At 37.9% G+C, this 27857-nt stretch overlaps 2 protein-coding genes across 5 annotated transcripts in view; both read right to left on the reverse strand.

Moving 5' to 3' along the window:
- Positions 1-18685, reverse strand: part of BACH1 (BTB domain and CNC homolog 1) — a 73531-nt gene extending 54846 nt beyond the window's left edge. Inside the window, exon 1 of the mRNA XM_071754767.1 lies at positions 18671-18685. The gene's annotated coding sequence lies outside the window, so the exon portion shown is untranslated. The remainder of the gene's footprint in view (positions 1-18670) is intronic.
- MAP3K7CL (MAP3K7 C-terminal like) overlaps positions 3016-27857 on the reverse strand; it is a 30705-nt gene continuing 5863 nt past the window's right edge. For 3 of the 4 annotated variants that reach the window (XM_071754830.1, XM_071754820.1, XM_071754810.1), the window contains 3 exons: positions 21636-21694; positions 12547-12662; positions 3016-4182 (listed from right to left, as the gene is read on the reverse strand). In XM_071754830.1, the coding sequence (XP_071610931.1) occupies positions 4002-4182; positions 12547-12662; positions 21636-21694 (356 nt within the window). In that variant the 3' untranslated portion in view covers positions 3016-4001. Of the gene's footprint in view, positions 4183-12546; positions 12663-18294; positions 18325-21635; positions 21695-27857 lie in introns of those variants that run through there. The other variant, XM_071754840.1, reaches the window with a different exon arrangement.

The raw sequence follows: 27857 nt of genomic DNA on the forward strand, positions 1-27857 counted from the left end.
AGCTTCTCTAGGCACTTGGGTCTTGTGTGTTGAATAAGCAAAGAATATTCCATAGGAGAAAACACCAGGTGACTCCATGACTGGGACAGCACCAGCCTAGCCCTTTTCTGTGAGGTGGTCTGTGGCTGGAGTTCAAGAAGCAAAGAGATGTGTGCCAGAGCTCATCAACAACATAGGCCAAAGAAAGCCTGAGGACAGCCCTGTGTAGTTTCCCCATGTATTTGTACCTAATAAGAACAGTGAGTAATCCTCACAAAGGCAATAAAGCCTCTGGGGGGAAGTGACACACTTCCAAAGATCATTAATTCACAAAGCCAACCAAAATAAGGCTAATCCTGAAAAGGGAAACATTAAAGAAGAGCCACCAAACCCAAACCTGCAGATCCTTATATTCCAGATTTTTCAAGTGTAAAATTGCCCTAGCCTCTGTCTGTTTCAAGACCACATGAGTCATATCCTTGCTAACTGGAATGCTTAAATTAAGCTTGTTCAGCATTTGTTACCATGGAAGGAAGTTAGTTAGTAATACAAGGAAGTGGCAAGCACAGAATGTCTTTTTTTTAAACCCATGCACTTCACTTACTGTTGTCCTAAGTGGTCTGAAGCAGATGCATTTGTCACTGCCAGGGCATGCTTACTTTTGCTAACGTGTATAACCTGGATAATAGCAAGAAACACCCTTCATCACTTTCACAGGCTGTATGTACGTACCTGCATGCATTTAGCAACTCCTCTTCTCACCCCAGCTTTTCACGCTCCTGTCCTTTCCTTCCCTTCTGGTGAATTGCAAACCTGAGCCCCAGTGCTGCTGTTTTGCTGAATACAAATGCAGTTGTCTCGGGCTGTAGTCAGAAGTTGTAAAGTTGAACATTTCATTGGCAGTTGAACTAAAAAGCTGAAACTGGCTTTTAGGTTCATGGGTGAAATACAACGTAGAAATGTCTTTGAAATAATCATACAAAACGTTTTTTACACTGCTATACTTACAATGGACCCAGCTAGCAGAACAATTTAGGGTCTCTACTTAAAAAAAGGAAGGACACAAATAATATTATCCATTTGGAAAATACAGCATAAATATGACAAATATTTTCTTAATAAACAATTTCAGCTTCCAAGTCAGCAGGACAACACAGTTCAGAGTAATATCCAGAGAAAAAGTCAGCATGTCAAAATTGGAGATTTATTGAATCTGAAAATGTTTGTCATTACGTTCTCAATAAAAAGTAAAATCACGAGATGGATAATGGATACAGCAGTTACCTGTCAGGAGGCTGCTCTGGACTTTTTTACTCTTTGCAACATTTGAATGATTTTCTGGGTTATGTTGACTTTCTGTATTTTAATTTCACTTCCTCATGGAAAAATCCATTCATATGCCCTCACAATTAAATCCCAATTTGTTGCTATTTTTTATTTTAAAATTTGTTTCCATGAGATACTTTAATTTTTCTTTCTTGGTACTTCTGTTTCAGTTTTACTCATTCAGATCACGATGCAATTTCTTCAGTCATTATTGCCAGGCACATGAGCATCCACGATGGCAGGCAAATATATTAATACAAAGCAGTGATTTTTTTTACTTTAAATGTAACTAAAAGTAGGAAGAAAAAGTAATTGTAATTAGCCACAGACAGTCCAGATTATATACAGGTGTCTGACTTAATTTATTTGGGATGTTTTAAGAGTTCCCTATTTAGCCAGGCTGGTAGCTGGACCACACACCCTGATTCGGCGTCCATACAACTGTAGAAACTTTTCCTGAAGACTTCCATGCAGGTCAGTCCCTATAGGTTAGAAAAGCCATATTTCCTGGCTGCTTTCACATTGCTGTGGGTCACAAATGATGCCCAGCTTCCCTTTTGTACATGTCTGTGGTTCCCCCTCAAGTTTTGCTCAGAGTGTATGATCTGATATTATTCTGACACCTAAACCATGATGGCTGCACTTAAATAGAAAACTTCAAGGTGAACAAAGTAGGTACAGTTCTGCAGTCTGATTCCTCTGTATCCAAAGCCAGTCTGCTAGTGAAATAATTTTATGTACCTTGTGCAGTTTCCAGTTTATTCACAGGGAACACCAAACAGACTGGCTGGCACTTTCAAAGCTATATAGACAGATGTGACTAAATAAAAAAATTATTTTTTAAAATTACAGTCCTGTTGTTCAAAACACACAGGCAAAAATAATATATCCCAGAATACACAGCATCCCATGCTCAAAGCAAAACCCCTGAAATCTGTACAGAGTGTTTGGCATCAGTGTCAAGCTCAGATGAGGCTTTTCCAGCACTCCCAGGCTGGGCATCCAAAGCATTTTTTGTCCCTTATGGTTTTTTCCTCTCCAGCTTTCATAAGGTACAGTGAAAATCAGACCCTCTGCTAACAATGTGCTCTGAAAGAAGAACAAATGCAGTGTTGCAGTGCCCGTGGAGCATCCCAGCAGAAAGCACATGCCTCAGATTGCTGATTTCCCCTCATCTCTCTGCACTGATGGGGTAAGGGAGTAAGGAATGCCAAGCACTTGTGCCACCCCTGCCCCAAGGGCTCAGAAGGAGAAGTGGAGACATCTCTGGTCTCTCCCCACCACCTCCTCAGCCTCTCCCTGCTGCCACTTCAGGTGCTTGGAGTAATGCAAAGCTTATTTTCACACATGTGCTGCAGGGGATACTGTAGGCATACTGTAGGGATACTGTAGCACAGAGAAATTAATGGGGAGCTTGTAACTTTTTGTCTCCTTTGCTGCCAGAATTTCTGCGAAATACTCCAGTGCCAAAAGACCTCCTTGGGAATCATTCTGATTAATGCAAAATCCCATTTTTATAATAGATTAGTGAAAATAATCAAAGCTAAAGTTCTGGAGGAAATCTTAAGTGCATAGTTTTCAATTCCTAAGAGACATTTCAGTATGAACAATACATCAAGTTGAATTCCAGCCTCAGGAAGATACAGCAAGCTGCATCTGTCAAGCAGAGTTAGAAGTGAAGGGTGATTAAAGAATATTCAGAATATGAAATGGCTTTTCTGAATCGACTTTTAATGAAAAAAAATACTGTATGAATAGAAATGGAAGTATAACAAAGAACTTTCAGTTGATCTAGGAAAATACAGGGATAAACAAAGCAAGTAAAACTAACATTTTACTTGCAGATTATTCGTGTAGCATGGACCTCGTGTCCCTACTGACAGCCACTTAGGTTTCAAAACAGAAAATAAGAAAAAAATATTCTCACATGACTTTTACTGACATATTCTCAGTTGAAACTATGATGGTAGTTTCATGTATTAATTTTTCATTTCTTGCATGACAAAAAGTACAATAAAAATACCTCCGAAATATCAAATCTCAAGTAATCTTTATGCTTGAGGAAGGAAAGTTTGATCTTGTAATTTCCTTTTAATTTCACAATTTGTAGTACACTTTTTTGATACAAATAGTTATGTTACTTTAACTTTCAATGTGCAATTTCTCAGATTTTATATAGCAATATTGACATGGGATAATAAAGCGGAGTTTTTATCCACAAGGAGATCCATTTTAAGATAGCTTCTAAACACTTTAAGCATGAGGGAAATAATTTTCAAAAATCCTTGCCAAACTAAAATTAACATATATGTATTCCATATATTATTGCTACTGCTGTATGCCTTAGTACAGCCCAAATTCCCAACACAGAGACTATTTATATAATTTTTGAGTGCTTCCATATCTTCCTAAATTGGAAAAAATATGTTTAGAAAAGAAACCTGATCTACTTGAACATATAATGGGGATAGGTTAACTTCAATTATGTTACTTGAAATAAAATACCCATTATATAATGGATGAAATATCCATTATATTAAGCTACTGGCTGACAAGCGTTAAATCAAATATAGACTTCTACATACTCTGTATCTGTAGTAAAGTATTATAACATATTAAACAGCCCTATATTTTAAAATCTCTTTCCAGCACAGGACCAATCCTGTAATAACTACGTCACATAAGTTAGCTGAGAGTTATGAAGACCCCTGTCTTTTCTGGTACTGTATCCTGAGCTTTTCCAGTTGCTCTACACACTGTGTCTGGGCCAGCTTCAGCGTTCGGTTCTCCTCTGTCAGTTCTGCGTATTCTTTAGCCAGCTGAGCAGCATCCATGCTTTCTTTCTCTGCTTGTTCCAGCCTGGCAATCAGCTCCTTTCTGACAAATGTGAAAAAAAACCAAAAAACAAACAACAAACCCAAAGATTAAAAATGGCAAAAATTTCTTGTCGTGTTCTAGGTTAGAGCTGGTCAATAGGTTGTTAACACGGTGTTACCAAAGCTGTTGTGACGTAGAAGCCTAGAAAGCTAATTTGTTAGAGTCTTTCTTTTCCTTTTAGAAGATGAAGCTGCCATAATTTGTGATAGGTTTGCTGTTCAGAGACCAAACCTGAAAGATACTGAAGACTTTCAAGTATCTCCAACTTCAGTAAGAGATGAACATGAAATTCATGGGTGGGATAATTAAGTTCCTGGAGATCTCATGCTAATATTTTGCCAGAAGAATAGCAATTAATTTTTCCCTCAATACCATACATATTTGAAAGAGAGTGAGGCTTTTTTGGTTGGTTGGTCAGCTTTATCAGTAAATTCTGTGGAGTACACCTGGTTTGCTTTTCTCTGCTACAAAATAAAAATATTCTAATACATACTAGGCAGGTGAATCTGAGCTACATATGTTGCTTCTCCAATGTGTTTATGCTCAGATTTTCGCCATAGCGGTGAGGAGGAGTAATAGAGCTGCAAACCTGACCCCTCCTGGTCTTTTTATGAGCAGACACAGAAAGATTCAAGCTGTTGCTTGTTTCTGGATGGAGTCACACAGTGCCCTCTGTTCCCAGAGCTGGCCAGGATCTGGAGTCCACTGTATAGTATCAACTGAAATTACCTCAGCACAAGTTAAGATAAAAGAGGTCCTAAAACAAAACACACTGAAGGCATGAGTAACTCACAAGGTATCTAATCACTCCCCACTTTGTTACCCAGCAGGCTAGCCTAGCTTCTGGCTTTTTTCCCCTTTAAGTCAAATCACTTATTCACCCCTTCTACAGGAAGTCTCTTCTAAAAGCTTCTTAGTTCTTTTGATCATTCTATCTCAGAGATTAGTTAATCTTTAACTGTTCAGAGCCCTGTGACTTTATTTCTCAGTCATGCCAAAACAATGATTGTAGGTCATCAGTGGGAAGGTGTAATGCCTTGAAAGTGGAGAGCTTTTGCTGCAGCCTTTAAAGGAGGCCTCTTGTTAAGATGGACCAGAGCTTTGAGACAGAAAACTCCTACAGATTGGTTATTCTGTTGCTACAGGTCAGAGTATTTATGAAATTATAACATTTCAGTATTTGCTGATCACTTTACTGCAGCAAAACTGTAAGCAGCTGGGTTTTGCAAAATACTTCTATCTGGCCTTCCTTTAGGGTCAGTCTGATCTCCCTCTGCCTTTACTGCAGCTTTCAGTGATAGCACAGTTTGCTCATGGTTTAGCTGACTGTTTGCAGTCACAGTTACTGTGGCTCAAGGAGTCACAAGTTAGAAAAGACCTCTGGCACACTCATTTCTCCCAGCTGTATTCCTCATTAAAAAGAAAAAAAAAAAAAAAGAAGAAAAAAGAAGAAAAAAGAAAAAAAAAAAGAAAAAAAGGAAAAAAAAAAGAAAAAAAGAGAAAAAACAGAAAAAAAGAAAAACACAAAGGGGGAAAAAAAAAAAAAGGAAGAGTTAGTTGCAATACGTACAAACCCGCATGTAGCTCAATATACAATATATTCACTTTCTCTTTGCTTTATACCACTGAAGTAGTGAATATCAGCTATGCTGCAGCAAAGACTCTTCTCTTTCCTTTTACCAGGTGAAACATGTATTCAGTCTGGTCTTCAAGAGAGAATATCAAGAGCGTATTTTTGTTCAGCAGAATCCTGTTAACATTTGGTACAATGTAGTTGTAAAAAATTCAAAAGCAGCAAACCATTAAAAAATGCACTTCTCTTTGCTTGGGCCATGCTAGATCAACCAGTTTTCAAATTGACCAAGATGAACCAGTCTTGCTAGGCAGTTCATTATTCCAGCTCCTATTAATGGGACTACAGGTCACAAAGGAGGGATTGCATGTATGCTTTAGAGAATGAGAAATGCATTTGGGGACAATGAGGAAAATCCAGCAGCTTTAATCACATCAGTTTCTTAAAGCATCCTCTTGAAGAATTTTTTCTCTTAGGATCAAAAGACAGCTTCAACAATATTTCTTAGCAATTATTCTACTTGTGCAATGCTGGACTGAAGGATTAAGTTAAGCTCTTTCAACCAACAGACTGTTGACTCAGAAGCGTCCCTAGCAAATTAATTTAGAATCATTCCTCCTTACTTTTCTTACACTTACATGGTGGTTCTTAACAGAAGATGCAGTTACTAATAAGTAATCAGCAGCTTAAATGCAGGTAAGCTGTTTTCCTTGGAGACTTCTATAGTATATAGTGTAAAATAAGGGTACTAAGTACTCTATTTGGACTTCAGCCAGGAGTGGCATAGACAGACAGTGTGGAAACTCAGACAGCTCTATTAATGAATGTCAGTCCTGATTTGATAAGATGAGGCTGTGTGCAGGCACGGCTTTTAAACACTGCTCTCCAGTAGCACTTAAGCAGCACAGATAACTTCCTGCCTCCCCCCTGCCCTGGGTTTAGCTTTGCTATTAAACAAAAAATAAACGCATTATGATCAAAATACACTGATTGCTGTAGTCCATGCTCTGGGACCTCCCTCACAGAAAGCAATGTCCTTGCAAATGAGGTAGTAAAATTGCCCGCTTCTGAGTCAGCAGAACCTACTTATTCCCTTCCCATCAGGATCAACACCTGTTTACAGGGTAGGGTGATGTTTCAGTCAAATGCTGCCAGCCTGCCACAGAGGTCTAAAATTAGAGTACCAGGGAATTGCTAAATGTTATGAATGGTGTGGTTTATGAAGCTCACAAAAGGATGAGGACAGTAACTAACATTTGCTTCTGATCTAATCCAGGATTTGAACTTAGCTTCCAGAGGTTAAAGAACACCATACTAAGCCCTTGCACCATCTAGCTTTTGTTATGGATGCTTAATAAATAGACCTAGCACTGTGTAATCTGTATTTGCTGTTAATGGTTACCCTGAGTTTAGATATTAACAGCATTGATAAGGTATTTTCTATAATGGTTCTGAGGCACTTGAAACTTTGAGACGATCTGTAATGTACACTTTAAGTGTTCTTTTTTTTAGAAGGCACTTGGGTGGGAAGATGAGTGTGATTTGCATTATAAACCACTAAACCATAAGCCATATCAGAGAAAGAGAAAAGCCCAGCATAGTCTTAGGGAAATTATTTCTCATGTCCTAGCCTTAATGACTGACTATGCGGAGAACAGAATTCCTTTGCAGTAATATTCACAATTAATAAATCCCAAGAAAATGACAGATGAAAGAGATACATCTCTCTGGAGATGAGTGTATATGAAGATGGACTGGACTCAAGGAAAGAAGCTACCACAGTGCAAAGAGGCAGAATTGCCTCTCCTCTATTATGAACACCATATTCAGAATCATGCATCTTGTGGTACTACACATTTTCCCAGCTGTGTCTCTGTGTTCTGACCATAAGGTAATTTATTCTTCCTGTATTCCATATGGCTTTCATGTCAGGAGGAATCATGAGACCCTGTAAGGTAATTGCTGCACTTTCTTGTTCAAAGGCTGATTTTTAAATTATGAGAAAGCCTGTTTTAATGTAAATGAAAATGTGTCTTGGATGTAATGCTCCAGCAAGGTAATAGGACAAGTTGAGATTTCTCTTGTATTTAAAAAGCTGTGATTTCCAATGTTCAGCAAGTAAGATACATATTGGATACACAGAAGATGATAAAAAATCAGGTCTAGATTGGGAAGATTGTCAAGATAAAATGTTGCCTTTATGGTTTACAGCAATCTCTTTTTACCTGGAAGCCTGAAGACTACTTGTCTCAACAGTGTTGGGAAAGACATTCCTCTCCAGAAATAGTGTACTTGGAGAAAGCGTCTGGACTTGAGACCTTAGAAAGTCCTACAGTTATGAGAGCATGTTAAAGCATATGAAAGGACCCCACAAAATTAAGCAGACACCCCCACTGCATATTGGCTGTAGTATGTGCAAAAGAAGGTATGGCAGGAAAAGAAATCATATCCCTGGCAAAGAAAATGAGTGATTCTAAACCAGGTGGTGATCAAATTGTGTTTTCTGGAGAGTTATACTAGAACTGTATGAGCGGGGGATAAGAGAAAACCAGCCAATGCTAAGAATATAAGATATAGCTAGCAACCATGGCAACTCTAATATTTAACTACATAATCCAGGGTCATTATCTAGTAATAGCAATATAACAAGTGCTCAAAATAACCAGCCATCCCATCCCTTTCACCCAAACTTAGATACCCAAAAACATCTGTTATGGAAATACATGTGTGTTTCTGGAACATAAATTAAATTACTTTCTGTAACCTAAATGTGGTGTGCTTCTCAGTTCCACACCCTTTTCTTTCTTTTTGGTCATGATCATGTCTCCCATGCCAGAATGACTTTGTCCCTTGTACTACATATTGTTGGCATAAATGGGATGAGTTTGCGTGAAGACAGCAAACAAAGAACAGTTATGATGTTCTATATTAGAAAAAAAAAAATTCTACTCAATTTTCTTTAAAATTATTTCAATTTCTTGCTTCCTTTTGTCTGTTTCTTGAGTAACTCTTTTCCTCTTCTTATTCACTTTGTTCTTTGATTTTTCCTTTTTTGAACCTGCAACCCACTTTTCTCCCTCATTTCCCATTTTCTTGTGAAATTGTGGTTTTATCTCTTACTCCCAGCCTAGGACATTCTATTGCATCTGCACTACATACAAGAAAGGAGCGAATAAGCTCTGTTCTTCCCCTGATCAAAACAAACCTTATCATTTCACACCACTGCCTTTCTATACTTTGGCTACATTTGATCCTCCCACTTCAGTGAGAGACAAGTCAAGCTAAGCAGAATTAAAAGCTTTTGAAAAGCTGCAAAAGAGTAAATGTTGTTGAGTATTTTAAAACAATGTTATTTCACTTTATATTTCTTAAAGATGCATCCTCGAGAAATATACCAGGATGTATCATGTCATATATAAAATATTGCAACTAAATTGGGAGGTTGGATCTTAACACTATTTCTTCCTCCTAACCAATAATTTAAAAATTAAAAAATAAAAACAACTTTAAAAATTGCTCTATCCACTTTCTGCTTTTTTCCTGACATTGTCTTCAGTATTCCATGTGCACATTGGCACATGGTAGGTACCACAGGTACATCCACTGCCAAGTGGGACTTGATATTTTAATTCCACAGATGAGTTGATCTGTGGAGAGGAAGTTTGGAGCACTGGCAGAAGCAGGAGCCAACAGCACTTCTGGTTACCTTTAGTAAAAATGTATGTGGAAGAACCCCTGAACCTCTATCTTTGTCCATTTTTATCAAAATAATATTTAAAATAAATAGACAATAGGTACCAGGTGTAATAGGCAGTTGTGCATCTTTATTTCCATACATTCAAATTCAAATGTAAAGGAAAATAAAGACACCTACAACAGGGGCATATTTCAGAAAGCTGCAAACAACTCCATCTTTTCAATTTGGTCATAACTGCTCGTGTGGGTAAAAGCTGTGTGTCTCATCAGACTTTTCTAAAAAGTCAAAACATCCTTGCCTTCTGAGAATGGAAAATTCAGTAACCATGCCACTGCAGCCACTGCAATCCACTCTTCTCTTAATTCAATGTATGCTATCAATAAACTTCCTTTAACTTTAAACTGTAACTGCTGAAAACATTTTAGATATAAATCAGTGATCACTAGACCAAAACTCTCCTTTACTTCTTGCTTACTCCCTCACCTCCACACTTATACTCTATTTAGTTTTACATCAAGGTTAATGTGTTCAGGCTGTGTATGCTTAGATATGTGTAAAGCTACATGTGTCCTACTAACCTCATAATCCATCATCCAGTTTTAACCAAAATTTATTCAATTAAGAGGTCGAAGTTAGTTTCTAGAAAGTTTTCTAGAACAGGCTGCTACAGAAAGGAAAGACACCCCAAAGTGGAAAGAAAGGCAGTACAATGACACCAGCAAAATACTACAGAACGGAGAATCTACCTGGAAGAAGGGGTCATAAAAAGTTCCCATGTGGAGGTAAAAAGTTTCAGTTGGCAATTGCACCTTTTAAAACCTCAACATGAAATACCCATAGTGCAGCAACCTGTAGGAAATTAAGCTTCTTCAGTCCCAGTGCTTGTAGGACCGCTTATTCAGATTTAGAGATGTGGAAGGTGGTGAAAGATAAAGCATGGGGTTTTGTAATGTTAAAGCATTATGTTAGAGCATTTCACAGCTACACAGCATGTGCATAGTTAGACCACAAATATGTAATTAGAGGGCACATAAGAATCACAATGATATAATTCTATTTGCTGTTTCATTCAGCCACTCTTGTTTTAACATACATTCACCAAGGCATCAATTTTTCTATCCATAGAAGAGGTTCAGCAAAGGTAGCAGTGGTGGAAGCTTCCACACAATATTCCAGTGTTGGTATTCACTGGCAGAACAAAGGAAAATGCCAGCCTAGCATTAATTCCATTAATTCATCCAAGATAACCATAGCTGAGAGGCTGCCTTCTAGGCTCAGATGCTGATTAGGACAGTTTTGAGCTCAGGTAAACAATTTTGTGCATGTATCTGCCATTCCCAAGCAGAAAAATATTTCTAATTCAGTTAGTACCACAGACTCCATAGATAAATGAAAATGCATTTTTTTTCATTCTAGTAAATGCAAGATTACATATGACAGTCTAGTTTTCAAGGGCTCCAAGCTTACTTCATAGACCTGCAGAACTGATTTAGGAATGTGTCAGTAATAAAAATGCATTTATATTAGTAGACTAAATACCAAGGTATCAAAGGGTACCTTTCAGGTTTACACATATAAAGTTAAGCACTTAAACAGCCTTTTAATGTTTTGTATGCAGTTTGGATTTTTAGAGAAGACAAACGTGGTTTCTACTGAATTCTCTTGTTTGCTAAATACGCATGTAAGCAGCTTAGGCAATAAATTTGACAAATCATTGCAAAATCATTTGCATTACTTATCTACATCTTTTTAAAAGCACCAATTACTTTTGATTGGCCAAGTTTAATTACGAATTAATCAAAAGCAAACTCTGGGAGAGTGTAATGTTAATCTCTTCTTGGTTTTTTTCTTCTTTGTCTGTCACCATCAAAGTTCCACATGACTCCTGCAGTGGATGGTGAGTTGTAGTGGGAACCCTCAGCTAGTTTCAACTCTTTAGGCAACAACTGGCTATGGTTGGACACAGTGTTCTTAGAGGTATTTTCCAGCTGTGACAGTTATCTGATTCTCTGTAACCACGTTGTGTTTGTAACTATCAACCCCAATAAGGACAAGTCTCACTTTCTTACCCTGTGTAGTCTGGATTCAAGGAAACCTTTGTCTTTCTTACTTGTAAGGCTATAGAGTTTCACCAGTTTCCCTCCCATCAGCTTGCTTTCACAGCTGAAGAATCCCATGGATACAAACTTGGATGAATCTGCATGGTCAGTAGTGTGAAGTTTGTTATGAAACAGATACCTTCTACTCAAAGACAACTTTTCAACAGAGCTCTTTCAACCCCTGATGCTGTATTACAAATGTGTCTGTCCAAACAGCATTTTCAAGAATGATGGCCTTCAATTTCACAAGAAGTCTCAAAGATTTTCACTGAGGTAAGTCTCCCTGAGGAAGGCAACACTACTTGAAGTCACCTTCAGCATGAATACGAAAATCAAAAATCGTTTGAAAGAGAAAGTTGCTTTAGCAGTAACACTTATTCCTTGGGCTTGGTTTGTTAAAATTTTTCACTACTCATCCACTTTCCTCTTGCTGAATTTCTTTTTCGGGTTTCTTATGGAAACAGACTGAGAGTCAGAGAGTGACTTTTAACAGTCATCCAAAGACAACAGGGTATAGGCCATAGACAAGAAAAAAGGTCTCTAGCTTATGCATTTTAGGTAAGAACACCTGAAATGTCAATGTACATAGAGACAATGCTCCTTACAGAAAAATGTTTATTACTGCTGTCAAGTACTCTAAACCTAACTGAGGATTGATCCATTATACTCTTCATTAAAACATCTACAGTTCAATTGAAAAAAATCCTTACAACTAAAAAAGGGATTTGCACCAGCTGAGCTGGGTTGTTACATGACCTGGAGGCCCTCAACAGAGGTTTCAAGGCACATTTGTATTACTGAGGGCCCAGAGCTAGGACAACTCTTAGCAATCCTTAGTGGTCCCAGTTGATCCTGTGGACCAATGACCCCACTGCTGTGCTGTGACTGTTAGGGAGAGGTATAAGGTCAGAAAATATCACGTGAAACCCTCATGTTTAAAACAAGATTTTGCAAAGAAAATGTCCAACATTAAATACTTGGGGAAAGTTACTCACTTTCTTTCTTCCAGCAGAGCAATTTCTTTCTTGACTTCATGGTACTCTTCTGCTATTTTGCAGTGCTGTTTGTACACCTGCATAGATTCCTTAGAGTCATGACAAGGAGGCAGTGGCTTTAAGAAAAGAAGAAGAAAAAAAACATATATACTGCTTTTGAACTAACTATTAGGGGAAATTCATATTTTGAAAGATATAATCTTAATTCCTGTGAGAATACTTAAAGATTTATTTTTTTTTAATCCCAGCTGCAGGATATGGCCAAATATTCCTAGTGATGGCCTTTTGCAGAAGGGAAAAAAACACTTCCTTGCAGAACAATATGCAGAAACCTTCCAACCTTGTAAGGATTTTTAAAATTTCCCTTGTCAACTTTGCAAACGATCCCTAAAGATTGTTCAAAGAGAGATTTCTCCCGTACCTCCCTCTTCTTTAGCTACAGTGATACAAGAATGCTGACGTTGATGCCCATAAAATAAATGAGAGTGTTTGCACTGCAACACCCAGCAGCCTTGAGCAGGAAGGTAATTTCAGTGCAAACCAGCTCTTTCTCTCCAGCTGTGCAAGATGAGAAGGAAAGACATGGAAAGCTATTGACAAAAATCCCTTTTTTTCACAGATGCAATGATTCTTCCAGGTTATTACTAAATGTGACTGGACCCATTTAGTAAGAAGTCCCTGCACTGGGACACTGGGGCTGATTCTCCTAAACTCAACAGGAGTATATCTGCTGATTCCTGTGCATCCAAGATTTCACAATAGGTTCTAACCCAGCAATGCCTCAAGGCTGAAGTAGTTTGCTCAAGATCATTGTCAATTTCTCTGCATCTCTATTTCCTATGGAAGAAGGCTATACACTTAGTAAGCAGAAATGTTGTAAGGGTTAAATGAGATATATTTGCAAAGTGTTTTAAATTTCCATGACATGTGAAGGTGGAATTGAGAGCAGAAGGATAACAGCAAATTAAAAAAAAAAAAAAAAATCAGATAAAAAAAACACACTGAAGGCAAAAGCACCGTACCCCCTCACCTAACCACTGACATTATTGCAGTGATATTCAAAATTTTTCAGTGCACATGGGAGGTAATAGATAGGGCAAAAAAACCCACTCTGTCCTGAGACTCTTCATATGAATTTCAACCAAGGTCTTGCAAATACAGTTTGGTTAAATGTCACTGCTTTTTATTCCTTAAAAAGAATTCAACCTTATTCAGGCTTCAGGCTTCACTGTCGCATTTTGGCTGTAATACTTTCAGGAAGTGTTGTATTTTTAATTTATTAGCTATGAATCAATTGACTGTAAATGAACTCCAAATAGCATGCTTAAGCCACCTGTTTGAATCAAAAGGAAGCACTTAAAATAGTTCCTTTACTGTCCAGTCAAAGAACAACCAATTGCCTTTCACAATGCAAGTAGAATAATTTTTATTTCTTATTGTGCTACTTTCACTCTGCTCTGTAGTATAATATTACTTCAATTACATTTTTCTGAAAAGAAAAGCACAAGCTTTCAGACTTTTCCTGTTTATGATCTTGTAAGCCTTGCTTTAGATACACTGGAAATTCATATTTTACTAAACATAATTCAGAGACAAAAATTATTTTATTTTTTTTCCAGGAGGGAGGGTAATTTGGCTTCAGGTGTACCCCATTGCACAGATGTAACTAATGTCCAGACCTTTCAAGTACTCGTAGGTGGTATGTGGTTTCTCACTAAAATTTTAAACCAGACACTTGTTTTCCATGTTCTAAATGTAAAAATGCTGTGGCAGAACTGTTTCACAGCACATGGCCTTATTCTCTCTGAGTTCAGAGAATTTGGGACCCCAGGGAAAGGGCAGTCCATTACTTGATAAATCTGGTCCCTAGGAAAAGCCTTTTAATTGCATTTCAGTGTGGATGAGCAATAGTACCATTCATGTAGCTACACAAATAATAAGCGTAAATTTAACAAGACAGAATATAGAAGTCTCAGTGCTCTAATCCAAGAATGCAAGGGTGAGCCAAAGTAGCATCTCTGGTATTTACCAGAGATCAGCAAACAACAAATGTGTCACAATAAAACAATTTTGAACAGTACCCAGTGGAAAAGTCCCCAAACAGTGAGACTTCAAAAGAAAAAAAAAACAACCCAAAAACTAACTTGCTTTTGCTTCTAACATAGTTTCTGCGAATCTAGCTGGTTTAAACCAGTTTAAAAATTAAAGCAGCATTCAGTTTCTATATTCCAACTTCCCACTCAAAAGATAAATATAGACAGCTAAAAATTATCTAGTCATGCTGAGACTTAGTATCTAATTCCCACTTAGAAACAGTTGCTGACTTTCAAACCCCTTCCTTTTTCTTACATTGATATTTTATCACTCAAACTGACTGCAAAAGGCACAATGAATTTACTAATATTCTGTTCATACAATTCTTTTCAGTCTCGCCTGATGCTATTCAACCAAGATTTTTTATTTTTAATTTTTTTAGTGTATTTTTACTTTGAAATGTAAATTTGATTCGGGTTTTAAATGGCTAGATGACTGAACAATTTGCTTTGCTCTTTTGTAATTCTGAAGGAAGGTTTTAGAGATAGTACCTATGGCATCCATTAATCATATCTGGTAGGACATGAAACAGGCTTATGCATTCGTTATTTAACAAATACCTCTACTTCAATCAGAAGAAAAAAATGAGGGGTAGGTCTGGTGAGTTCTTTGCTGCCTGCCAGTAAATGCAAGCCAACACAAAAGCACAGAGAAACTATTTTACATGTCTAACAGCCTACTTTTTTTGACACAAAAAAGTGCACGAAGTCAGAAGACATCAGAGCAAACTCCTGAAAAAGTAGCAGAAACAGGTAAAACTTGCTTGTTCAAAAGAGGTAGCTACAAATAGCCAGCAGACATCTAGAGTATTAACATATTTCTGCAGAAAAGAAAATGATAACAGAATAGTAATGGTTACTTGACTAGCCCATGCTACCAAAATGGGAATGGCTGGAACCTGCAAACTCAACTGGTGTAGTCCCCTGTTATCAGAAGCAAACTCTGCAATGCTCAGTCCTGCCTAGAAAAACTGAAATCCCCTGTCTCAGTTGTAAAGCTGGCCCACAGCCTCACCAAGGATTTTTGTCATTTTCAGTTTAGTTTTGTTGAAGACAGGTTTTTATAACCTATTACCATGCCAGCACTCTCTTTCTTCAAACGCTGGTTCTGGCCCTACCAGTTTTGCCCCTGAGATGTACCTATAGAGGGCTCTCATATACTTTTGAAAATCTATGTCAGTAAAACTTAATTCCTCTAACATATCCTACATGAATTTTCCATTTTCTTTACCTTAACCAACCAGCCTTTCTCTGCTCCCCATTCCACCTAGAATGTTTTTTTGAATGCCTATGGCCAGGCCATAGGAACTGTTGCAGATATTACCTTGATGGCATTCCTGTGGTAAAGAGCTGGAATACTCAGTAGAAAGCACTTTTCATCCATGAAGTCTGTATACTATTTTTTGGTGTTTTCTGGTTCACCAAGGCGACTAATTACAACAGACCTTAATCAAGTTCAATTTGAATTTACACTGTTTGCACTCAGAAGCTGACAGCCATACTTAGGACAGCCCGAGCTTGTAACTTCATGAACTATCCTGTCCATCCACAAAATAATATATATAAAAGCATACCTGCTACATAAGCAAAAAACACCCCTGCCAAAGAAAGCTATATTTAATGGCAACAGTTGCTACTTTTAATCCTGCTTATTTCAGGCTTCAGTGTCATCCACCCTCATTTTCCTGTGCAGGCAAAATATGTGCACACAGCGTCTCTGATTTTGTTCACAAAGATAGTACAAAAGCTACAGCTTTCAAGTGATACTAGTGGTCTAGTCTACTGTGCTCAATTTTTAACAAGGTCTGATTTTTCCTTGTATTTTGTTGAATAGCTCACTGTGATATTGACAAACTTTCTACTGAATCCATGAAATAAACAGTAAGAGATCCTGTTATTTGCTGTTCTGTGGATCTGGGTTAGCCTAGATTTACTATGTAAGTAATCAGTTCTCTTTCCTTCAAACAATTCAAGTCAACTCGATGGGAGCAACTGAGAGTTTTGCTTTCCTTTCCTGAGAGAACTTCCATTCTTTTATAACCTTAGTATGATGCCCTGACTTTGTAAATATCTGTGTCTTACATAATCTAGTGGTAGATCTTAGTTATCACAACAGCATTACAGGAGACTTATGAGGTTCATAGTCAATCAAATCTAATTATAGAGTAGCACGGTACTCTAGGAGTTCTCTTGGAATTTAATACATATTTTAAAAAATACAGCATAGCCTTTAAAAACAAAGTACACTTTTAAACTTCCTAAAATAATTTTTATGTGTCTAACAAGAGTCTTGGCAGCCAGTGGAAACAATAGTTCCATTATTAACGTTCCAGAGTAAACAAGGTTTCTGCTAAATGCTTGTACCGTGCACAACAAACTGTCCCTTTAATAAAATTTTCATTGCTTTTTTGATAGACATTTCCCAGTGAAGCATGAAAAGCTACCTCTTGACTTTATAAACTGATTTTAGAAATGGTTGGAACCTTTTTTCTGTTGCAGAAATTTTACTGTCATCTGACCCCATTTATCTCAACAGATTCATAAAACAAAATATGACATAAATTCCTCTGCCAAGCTCACAGTTTCAGAGCAGAGACACTAAAGCATTACAGAACCCCCTGTGTATCCATGTGACTTGTGCTCTTCCCTCTTCAGGATCAAATTCCCAGCTGGAATAAAGACTTTGACAGCGAAGGGGGAGATGAACGAAGCAAGCCACAGGAAATGCTGGAAAAGGCCAGACAGCACACAGGGCATAGTAATGTGGGTACTTAACACCAGATACCTTCCTCTGCATTCAGTGACCTAAACAACAAGACCTTAGATGCTGATGTAGGTGTTTAAATATAGCAGCTAACCCGTAGTAGAGTGTCTGTCAGAGCAGCCACCACCCACGATGCAGCTCACCAAGGAAGCGCCTTCCAAGACCCAGTCCCGATTTTGCACCAGGCAAAGGCTGATGGTTCCCAATAACAAACTGAAAAATGCAGCACCTGCCCTCACTGCTGCCCTGCCTGCCCACCACACTGCTCACACACAAAGGCAGGGAATGAATGACACTGAAGCCCAAACAGGCGAGTGCTTTAAAGTGTTGCTTGTCAGTGTCAGAAGAACAGTTTCCACTACTGCAAATAAAAAGAATTGAAAGCAATGAGTTTATTAATATGAGCTTTGATTCACTGGTGGCATACCAGGAATTACTTCGTAGTTTTTTTAATAATGAAGCTGCAAGAGGGACCAGGTTTCTCTTGTATATAGCTTAAACTACTGTGTTCTCATATGTGCCTGGTTGATCATTTATTCTCTTCTTAAGCAAACAACAAAAAAATCAAACAAACCCCCCCCAACCCCTGACAAACAAAAAAACCCCCAAAACAACAAAACCCACAATTAGTTGCAGAATTGATATTGTGTTCTTACAAATTGCTTCTTTGATTTTTTTCCTCTCAGAGCAGCAGAAAAATGTAACATTCAGAAAAGTAGGGTAGCTAGTGGAAAAAAAAGCTAGTAGATCAGAACACTAGACTGATCATTTTTGTCCTTCAGAAAGAAGCTGGAACTTTCTACGAGGATTATCCTCTAGTATAAGTCCTAATAGAGAATTAGGTAATTACATTTAGTCTCCTAGAACTATCTTCTCTCTAGCCAGTCCTACCTCCACCTCTGTAAAGTTGGCAGGGGTGCTTGGACAGCAGGATTCATTACTCTGTCAGGGGGAGACTGTGCTGAACTTTGAACTGCCATCGGATCCCAGTGCCCGGCCAGTAGGTATGGTAGGCTCGTGGTAGGAAAAGTGGAAACACTAGGTAATTCTGCTCAAACAGCTAAGTTGTCTGCCAGGGTCTAACATAGAAGGACAAGGGCCTGAAGCCCAAAACAGAGGTGCAAATTGCTTGGTACTCAGGCTGTGGTCTGCTGCCCGCATGCATAAAATTCTAAGGCTCTGATTTTCCAAGTCACTCAGTGAACTTACATAGCTTTCAAGCTGCTTTCAAAATCCAGCCTGAGGATTAGTTAATTTGGACTTTTTTGGTTGGTTGGTTGGTTGGTTGGTTGGGTTTTTTTTTAAACATGTTTAAAAATTTTCCATCCTAAGTTTGAAATCTGGAAAGGTATTACTTTTTTTTTTTTTTTTTTTTTTTCTTTTTAATGCCTATTATTATTTAGCCACCTACCGTGCATTTAAAATGTGCTTCTTTAAATAAAATACAAATGTTTTTGACTGTATTTATGGCATGGTGATGAAAATCTTGTGGCTCTAGATGTGATATTTTTATTATCAAAATATGTACCAGCATTCTTACAAATTCAAACATTTCAGGCTGCTATGCCATAGTTGATTAAAGGGTTCATTTTAACATGACACTTCATACGTTCTGCTTTATAGTAGCTAACTTTGGGACAGAGCAAAGCATGGATGGAATGACAAGGGAAACCACCATTCAGTACTTCAGGTCCTGGTGGTGAAGCCCATGTTGTGGTAGTTTGCGTCTGTAGTAAAAGAGCTATCTGTTTCAAACCTGGTATGGTTACATTAAGATAAACCACATGCTATACAATGCTGGTACACCCTTAGCAGTTTGGGTTATAGCAATTTAAAAATTGAATTAATAAGAAAATGTAACTGAGTAAACTATAGCTTTGTTACAGTTATTGCTTGTTTAACTTTTTAAAGCAATATAAACATAACAGAATTACATTAAAGAGTTATAACTTTAAGCTCTGATCTAGACTGACAAAAGCAAGGATATTCAAGTTTTCATTGCTAAAGCTAAATGCACTGTTACCTCTGCATCAACTTAGAACACTGTGTTGACTTAACTGCCTCTGTTTGAGAATAAAGACACCTGAATATAAATATGTACATAAGATCAAGATGCTAAAGGACTAAAGAACAAAGTTAAAAGACTAACACTAAGTTTATACTTTAAAATTGTTGAGTCAGCCAGATTGTCCTCATAAAGCTATCCTTTCAGCTACCTCAATATTACCAGAAAAAGTTTCCAAAGGATAATAAAAAGAACATTACCTGAATCAAAGACATTTATTGTTTCTTTGAATCTTTTATCATATTGAGATCATGAGACTAAAGGAAAGTTCTCTTAAAAAAAATGTGGGGTACGTAAGAGACCAAGAGGGTGTACTTAGTGAAACTGCTCTAGTGTGTATTTAAAAAACTTTTGCCAAAGGGCTATTTTTCCAGCAGACTTGAATGCTTTCAGAGGAGCAATTTCAGTCTATCATGAAATTACACACCTAGAGTACATTACATGTCCTGGAAATAGGTCATAAAAGTTCTAATAAAAAAATCATCACTTGGCCAGTATATTACCTACACCTAACACTAGTAATTTGGGGTTTATGTACTAACAGCAGTAATGATAAATACGCTTTGCTCTTTTAAAGCAGTCTTCATCCAATGATCTCAATGCTCTTTAACAAAAAAGGTAAAAATTATTAATCTCATTTCAGAGATGAGCAGAGGGATGAAGCAGCTCCTCCAGGATTAGACAATGTGTCACCAGCAGAGTTGAAAACAGAATACAGGTTCTTTACTTTGAATTCAGTGCTTCATACACAAAGCAATAATGGTTTTCTCAAACAGAACTCTTCTGAGGGAAAAAATATCGAATCAAATACCCAGTACATCATTGTTGTACTGGAAGATCAGTAGACTAAAGAGGCCAACATACTACCCTGTTCTTTTCAGCCCAAATCTTAAGAGTTTCAGTTTGTTCCTTTGATCTTTCCTTGTTATGCCCAAGAAGCCTGTCCCTGTTCTCAGGGTTAGAGAGACAAGGCAAGAGGAGTCTGTGTCATCATCCATTCCTTTCTCAGTCATCCTTTTGATGAGAGCAGCAGGAGAGGAAAGTCATCCCTTTAAGTCAGCAGTGCTCCAGTAGATGGGGACAGGAAGGGTGACATCACTGGACAGCACGGTCTGCTAATGCCTTTCTCAGTTTACACACAGGAAACAACTGCCTTCATATTGAAATATCAGAGGAAGTCTAAATGCTCCTGGGAAACAGATGATCTGAAGCAGTTTACAAAAGCCAACAAACACTCCAGAACTGCTACAGAGGAAAGGGAAATAATCCCTGGATACACAACTGGCTCTGTGCCTGGTGAACCATGGAGTTGCCATCACTGCCATCTGCTTGGCTGGTGTACTGGGGCTCCATTGAGCTCCTCTGACAAATCAGAGCAGTGACAAAAGGATTACCCTCTTCTGTCCTGAGCTGTCTATAGACTCCTGCTAGGGCAGCTGTCAGGGTTGCTGGGTATGCAGCATGAAATGGAGTAACTTTGAGGAGGTTCTAACCAGTCCTGATGACTGGGCCTAGTTACCTAAATATAGAATCATAGAATCAGCTGGGTTGGAAGGGACCTCAGAGATCATCAACTCCAACCCTTGATCCACTACTGCTGCAGTTACCAGCCCATGGCACTGAGTGCCACATCCAGTCTCTTTTTAAATATCTCCAGGGACGGAGAATCCACCACTTCCCAGGGCAGCCCATTCCAATATGAGAGATAAGATTTCACAACAGAATACACCTTTGCATTCCCATGGAATGCTTCAGAGAGCTGACCATACTGGTTTTAGCACAGCCCATAGGCATGACAATATAATACCTGGCTCATTCCTTCTCTCATCAAAACCATGAGAACTCTTTGCATTGCAGGGCAGCAATTAATGTTGTGTTTTGCACAGGAATGGTAAAAAAAAATTAGAAAGCAGGTAAAATGTTTAAAATAGTAATTTCCCTGTAATTGGATTAAAAGTGCCAAATATATTTGTCTGCAGATCTTGAAAATACAATTTCTTTCATGGAAATACACAGTCTTATTAAATTCTAATAAATTAGAGAAGCACGACTGAAAACTTTTACCTTAGGATAACAACCAGAGGTTTTTTATCATAACAAATCTGGTGAATATTAAGTAAAACTGTAGTTAAAAAAACACCAAACAAAACCAAACAAAACTGTTTACCTGAAGCTGCTGATCTAGTTCTGGAAATGCCAAAGGGAAGTTTTCTGAGGAAGCATCATCTAAAAGGTAAATATGATATTAAAAGTCAATATCTGCCAAAACAGGAGTTTCAAATGATCTGTTTAATGTAGCTCTACATTGCATATTCACAAGAGTATCAAGATCCTACAAACACTTCCGCATCTGCTTATCTTTCTATACTTGAGATACCTTAATAAACTCCTTCAAAATACTAGTGGATTGGCAATAAGAAAATGCTTAGATGCTGGGAAGACCAAAAGCCTGTTTTGCATTACAGTGATTTAAAAAAAAACAAAAAACCAAACCAAACAAACAAATAACCACAACAAACAAACAAAAACACACACACACAAAAAAAAAAAACCAAACAAACAAAAAAAAACCAAAAAAAACCAAACAAAAAACCAAAGCCAGTTAGAGCAGTAGAATGAGTGATGATTTAATAAGAACAATAAATCTAAATGACCTTCCTGAGCTCTCCATCACTGCAAAGTTAAGAACCTTCCAAGGACAGCATCCTTACTACCAAAGAGTTTAAATTACTTGAATGGAGGGCAAGATATCTTCCCCACCACAATACAGTGACTTACCAGCATTAAACCAAAAATAATAGAAACCTTCTCTCACACCACCCAAAGGCAACAACAAGAACACACAAACCAGCCTAACAACACTAGCTCTAAGACTATTGCCCACACAGATGTGATTAGACCTGGGAAAGCACCAGAAATTTATCCATATTGCAAAGAAATGTCTTTACTCTAACCTGTAGATAACCATCCTTATAGGCTAGAGCCAGTTCACTCATGGCAACAAGGCAGACTCTGTTGTTATTTATTTGTTTATTTGTTTATTTATTTATTTTTAGTACAGGCTTCCAGCAAAGGTAGGACAGAGTGCAGCAGTTACATCAGTGTTGTGGTGTGGACACCTGCCCACTAGTAGCTGGCCTGAGATCAGAAATATGAATCACACTTGGTAGTGTCACAGCAAGCCACCGCAGTATTTCTTTCTCAGTGACTTTCACACCACCAGTTTTGCATTTGTGGTGACTGTTTATGTATCTTACACCAGGTTACGGGAGGTGAAGAGAAGGTTACTATTAGCTAGCTTACGGAGTCAGTTGCTTGGAAGGTGTCAAAATTAAAGCAGGATGAAAACACAGGAGAAAACTGCCAGCATGGGTCAGATTCTGCAAACTGCTCTGTGCTGGCAGAGCTGTACACAACGAGAAAACCCCGGTGAAATTAAAAGGATCAGGCATTAAAGCAGGGTTCTGAAAATTCTTAACGAGTACAGACTAGAATTTAAGTTATCTACCAAATGTTGGTTATCTCTTTATCCTGCCCTCAGTAGTCACCCAGCAAAGTAGGTGAGGGAGAAGAAAGAAAATAAGCCACCTCATCCTATGAAAAATAAACATTCTGGCTGGTAAGGGTCTTGCCAGTGTTACCGATAAATGGTACTCGCCTACTCTCCCACTTCATTTTTCATACCATGTCCCAGACGTGTCCGTTCTGGAAAATACTGAAATTGGTTTCATTGTCTAGAATTGTACCACGCTGATATTCAAGTGTTTACCTTTAATTTGCTGTTGTTTTCTTGTACAATATTTTAAAATAGACCAATATTCTAAAAGGAGAAAGATGAATCATATGGCAAGGCTAGAAGGAAGGACAGAATAGGACTCAGTCCTGCTAGGGGTACAGCTGCTCTACAAATATTTGGCTGAATAGCTGTTAAATATTCTGACAGAGATATTGGACCAGAGTCTTGGACAGCAGTTAAGCTGCTATTTGTTTTGACAATTCCAGAAGTACAATCTTTGGTATAGTAGCTTTAAAGAAGGACCTCAGGATTTTTTTAACTGCAGGGAAAAAAAAAAGCAAAAGCAACCCCAATAATTTAAAAAAAAAAAAATCAAACAAACAAAAAAAAAGGCAAACCCAAACAGTCAATAATTATTTTTTCACTGTTCAGATATTAATAATAAAATAAAATTAAAACAGTTTCAAATTGTAAGAAAATTACTATCTTCAGAAAAGAAGCAGTAAAAAAAAACAAGTTTGAAAATACTTCCAAAAGGACGGGATATAGAAAGAAATTACTATAAAGGAAATCCTTTCAATAAACAGATGTTCCCTGCTTATTTTTTTAACCCAAGTGACTGAGTCAATGGTACTAAAAATAGGACATATTGGTATCCTAACCATTATGGCATACCATAGTACATTTTATAATGGGCCTGCCCTAGCATCTATTGAACAGCTGCTAGGGTTTTTTTTAGTTATGCTAGTTTAAGACTTGTTTAAATCATCATTAGATGTGCAGAACATCATCGAGAAAAACTGGGGATTTCAGTGGCCTGAATTTTTTCTGAGTTTCTAATTCTCTTAGGCTCTTCTGAAATTTTCAGCTGACTTATTTAGTTTACAAAAATTAACAGAAATCCTCACATCTAACTGCAATCTTGCTTTCCACAAAAAGAACAAGAGAAAACTATCCCTGCAGCTTCCAGCGAAATAAACTACTGCATCAGGTGAGTCTCTATTTCACTGTTGTCAAAGTAACAACCGTAAAAATAACAACAAAAATCACTTGGCAAAACTGAACACATTTAGATTTCACACACAGGGAAACCAAATGACAATAGTCATTTGGCTCCTACTACTTTTTTGAAGGTCTTTGCAGGAAATCAAGAGCAAAGACATAAAATATTGCATTTTTTATCAAAATAATCTCTATTGGATTTACAAGCTATAATACTGGGTGTTATGCAGGAGATAGGAAAAAAATCACATTGGCTTCTAGCCTTAAAAATCTATGGTTCTGAAAATCAGAAACATTGAAAATGTCTGAAATGTCAAAAAAAGTACTCTAGAGATCAAAACACTCGTATACCTATCTCCTTATTTGTCTGTGTTCATTCTTTTCTGTTCTACATCTCCTTAGCTAGACAATAGAAATGTCACTTTTTTTCTCCATTTACTATCAATACTTAATGAGTGCCTATATTGTTATCAGGAAACACTGAGATAGAATCAAATACTCCCCTTATAATAAAGTTTATGACTTTCCTGTACCACAAAACTTTGAAAATAACTAGGCTGATTGTCACCAGGTACAAACAGCATTTCAAACCTGTTATCACTTTACTACTCCCTTTCTTGTCACTTGTAAAAAAGAAAGGATTTACAGTTCAAGCTGTTTGATGAAAACATATGCTGTTTAAAAACAAAAATATTAAAAAATCAGAGCCTGCAACTTGCTGCATCTGAAAATGAGTCAAGATTCTGATGAAAGAAACACACACACACAAAAAAAGCAACCATGTGAATATTGTGGCTGTCCCAGCAAACTCAGCAGCACTAACCTGAGATGTGGAAGAATCAGATCAGGGACTTCACCACAACCACCTATGTTAAAGTATCTGTTGCACGATTTCAAAATACATGGCACTTCCTGGTTTCCCAAGGATCCCAAAACTAATTTTGAGGGTCTAAATTTAAAAGTGCACTAAAAGTAAGCTCTGTGCTCTGATTAGAAGATGAGTTCTGGGTTTTTAACCAAAGACTTGGTTCCTATGCATGGAATATTCTTTCATGGTTTTTTCACCAGGTTCATACATTTGCTGTGCTTATTGCTGAAAACTGTCATTAAAACAGAGAGCATCTGAGGGAGGGTCTCCAGGCACATCCCTTCCTCTTTTTGCTTTCCATTTACCCAGGCTGAGACAAAGTATGCTTTTCTATCAGAGGAAGCTCTCTAACTATTCCTGCTAAAAATGGAAAGGAAAAACTAACAACATAACAAATGAACAACTTCCCTAAGTGTGCTGCCCATCCAGCTCACCTTAAGGCAGAAATGGTGTCATGGGCAGCTTTGTGCAAGGCCAGCAAGGCTAAGCTGCTCAACCTTCACTGTCCGGCTGAGCTCTTGTCTCTCTGCTTATAGCATCTATTAATACAAACATGAGATGAGTTTCTAAAATGTGGTACAGAGTTCCACGTAAGCCACAGGACTGAGAAGGCTGAACTGTATTCAGACTGATTTTCTTCATAGAAAAGTCGTACTACTTAGCAGTGGTGCCCTGATACATTCAGTCCCTTGATAATGCTAGTGTTGCACATCTGAGAATGAATCATGCTTTCTGGAAAGCTTCACTTATTTAATCATGTTCTGGCCTTTTGGAGAGTCTAATAGCCCAGACCTCCAGCATGGAGATGAATGAGCAAAACCCTTCACATTTCACTGTCTGACTGAAATACTGTCTGGTACAATGAAGCATAACACCCCAATCTCCTCCTACGTGGCTGCTTCATTTAGCTGAACTGTGGGCTATGGGCAATAGTTAAAGAATGAATACTTCAAGAGCAATATCTGATTTACTTGCAGCCTAAACTTGCAAATTGCAGTTTCTCTTGGATCTTCACAAAGATAGACAGAAATAGAACAAAAAAATTTAAATGTGTTGAAAGGACATGGAGGTTGCTAAATCAAGCACTTGAAATTTAGGAAATGCCAATCACAGCTCTGCTTCCTTGAGTAACTGAGTTATGATCCAGCCTTTAATTATACAATCAGGTACTATTTTTTTCTCCTCCATGCGTGGGTAAGTGTATTCAGATCTCTTCCTCCTAAATTAAAGAATTAAATTGGTAACATAAGTAGGCTGTTATCCTGTAAGTGGATCAGCTCTTACACAGGAAAAGTGCTCAGACTGCAAAGCACTGCAACTCACAGTGGGACAACTCTGGCAAACGGTGTATTGGGGTCCAGTCTTGGCCCTAGGAGGGTGGTGAGATCCAGCAGCTCCAGCACTGGTTACGGACAGACAAGCATAGACTCATTGAATTCATCCTGGAAGGCTGTGTGGCTAAGTGACTGTGACTTGGCACTGCTGTGTGAAGCTCCCAAGCTTCTATTCACAGCCCTGCCTGACATGACCTTACACAACCTCGCAGCTACCTCATTTGTAAAATAGTGGGGAATGGTCACTGCCTCACCCAGGAATAGGCTGTGAAGCTTGCTCAATAGTAGGAGTTGTGGACCTCCTGAAAATAGAAAGAGCCCATAGCAGAAGAAATAAGAGCAAAACCCTTCTACTCCATATACCTTCACCTAAGCCCAAAGCATCCTCTGATGGAAGTGTGGCCACAATCCCTTTGAAGGTATCCCAACTTAGCTCCTGTCTAGCTTCCCAAAGATCAAGCTGCTTGCATGTAGGTTGGGCACAAGAAACTAGGATACTTTAGCAAACTGCCTTTGTAAATTTTAGCCACATATTTTAGCAAACCCCACTGGTTTTCAACCAACATGTTATCTGTTGGAATGTCTCTGTCCCCATTACAAGCAAAATGAGGGTAGAGTACATATTTCAATGTTGCTATTGAAAAAGCAACCTTTGTAGAATAGACTTGTATAATCAAAAATTTTTCATGGTTACTAGGATAACAGCGGCATAAAGAGGAGTAAAAAAGTCATTTGCTATGACTGCAGAAATACTGCACCATTCCACTGTCTGTAAAGATGTATATCTTTAGTTTTTTCTGTGATTTTTCTGGGGAGTGCTATCTAATTTCAAACTAACAAAATTGCTAGTAATTTCGAATCTGGGCATTTGTCACCACATGTCACTAGCAGAACTTTTTCAGCTAGATGAATTTACCATCTCTGAGCAACTGGTCTAGTGGAAGGTGTCCCATGGAAGGGGGTTGGACCTAGATGATCTTTAGGGTCCCTTCCAACCCAAACCATTCTGTGATTCAAGCTTTAATTCTGTCAGGGAAGAGAGTTAAGAGATATTTATCTATAGAACTTCCCTTAGAGCTGGTACCCAAAAGAAATCCACTCGTCTGTTCCTGTTCCTCCCACAATTATTCTGCCTTAATATGCTAAGTAAATAAGAGATAGTGATAGAAATTAGGACATGTTGAATTTCATTGGTAATTGAATTGATGTTGATAAGCTACAATGAACTTCCTATTTGAAAGCACTTATTTAAATTTTGGGACACCATATTCAGTTTAACTTGCATTAGTTCCCAAGAGATATAAGATAGGTTGAAATAATATATTTCAAATTCATTAATTTAAAATTATTTAAGTCAAACTAGTGCAATATGGTGTGCAGACACACCCTGGGAAATCTATGTTCCATGCCAGCTTAGAGAACTTGAGTAAAAGAGACAAACATAGATAT

The sequence above is a fragment of the Heliangelus exortis genome, chromosome 1 (genome assembly GCF_036169615.1).
Source record: "Heliangelus exortis chromosome 1, bHelExo1.hap1, whole genome shotgun sequence".
Classification (NCBI taxonomy): domain Eukaryota; kingdom Metazoa; phylum Chordata; class Aves; order Apodiformes; family Trochilidae; genus Heliangelus; species Heliangelus exortis.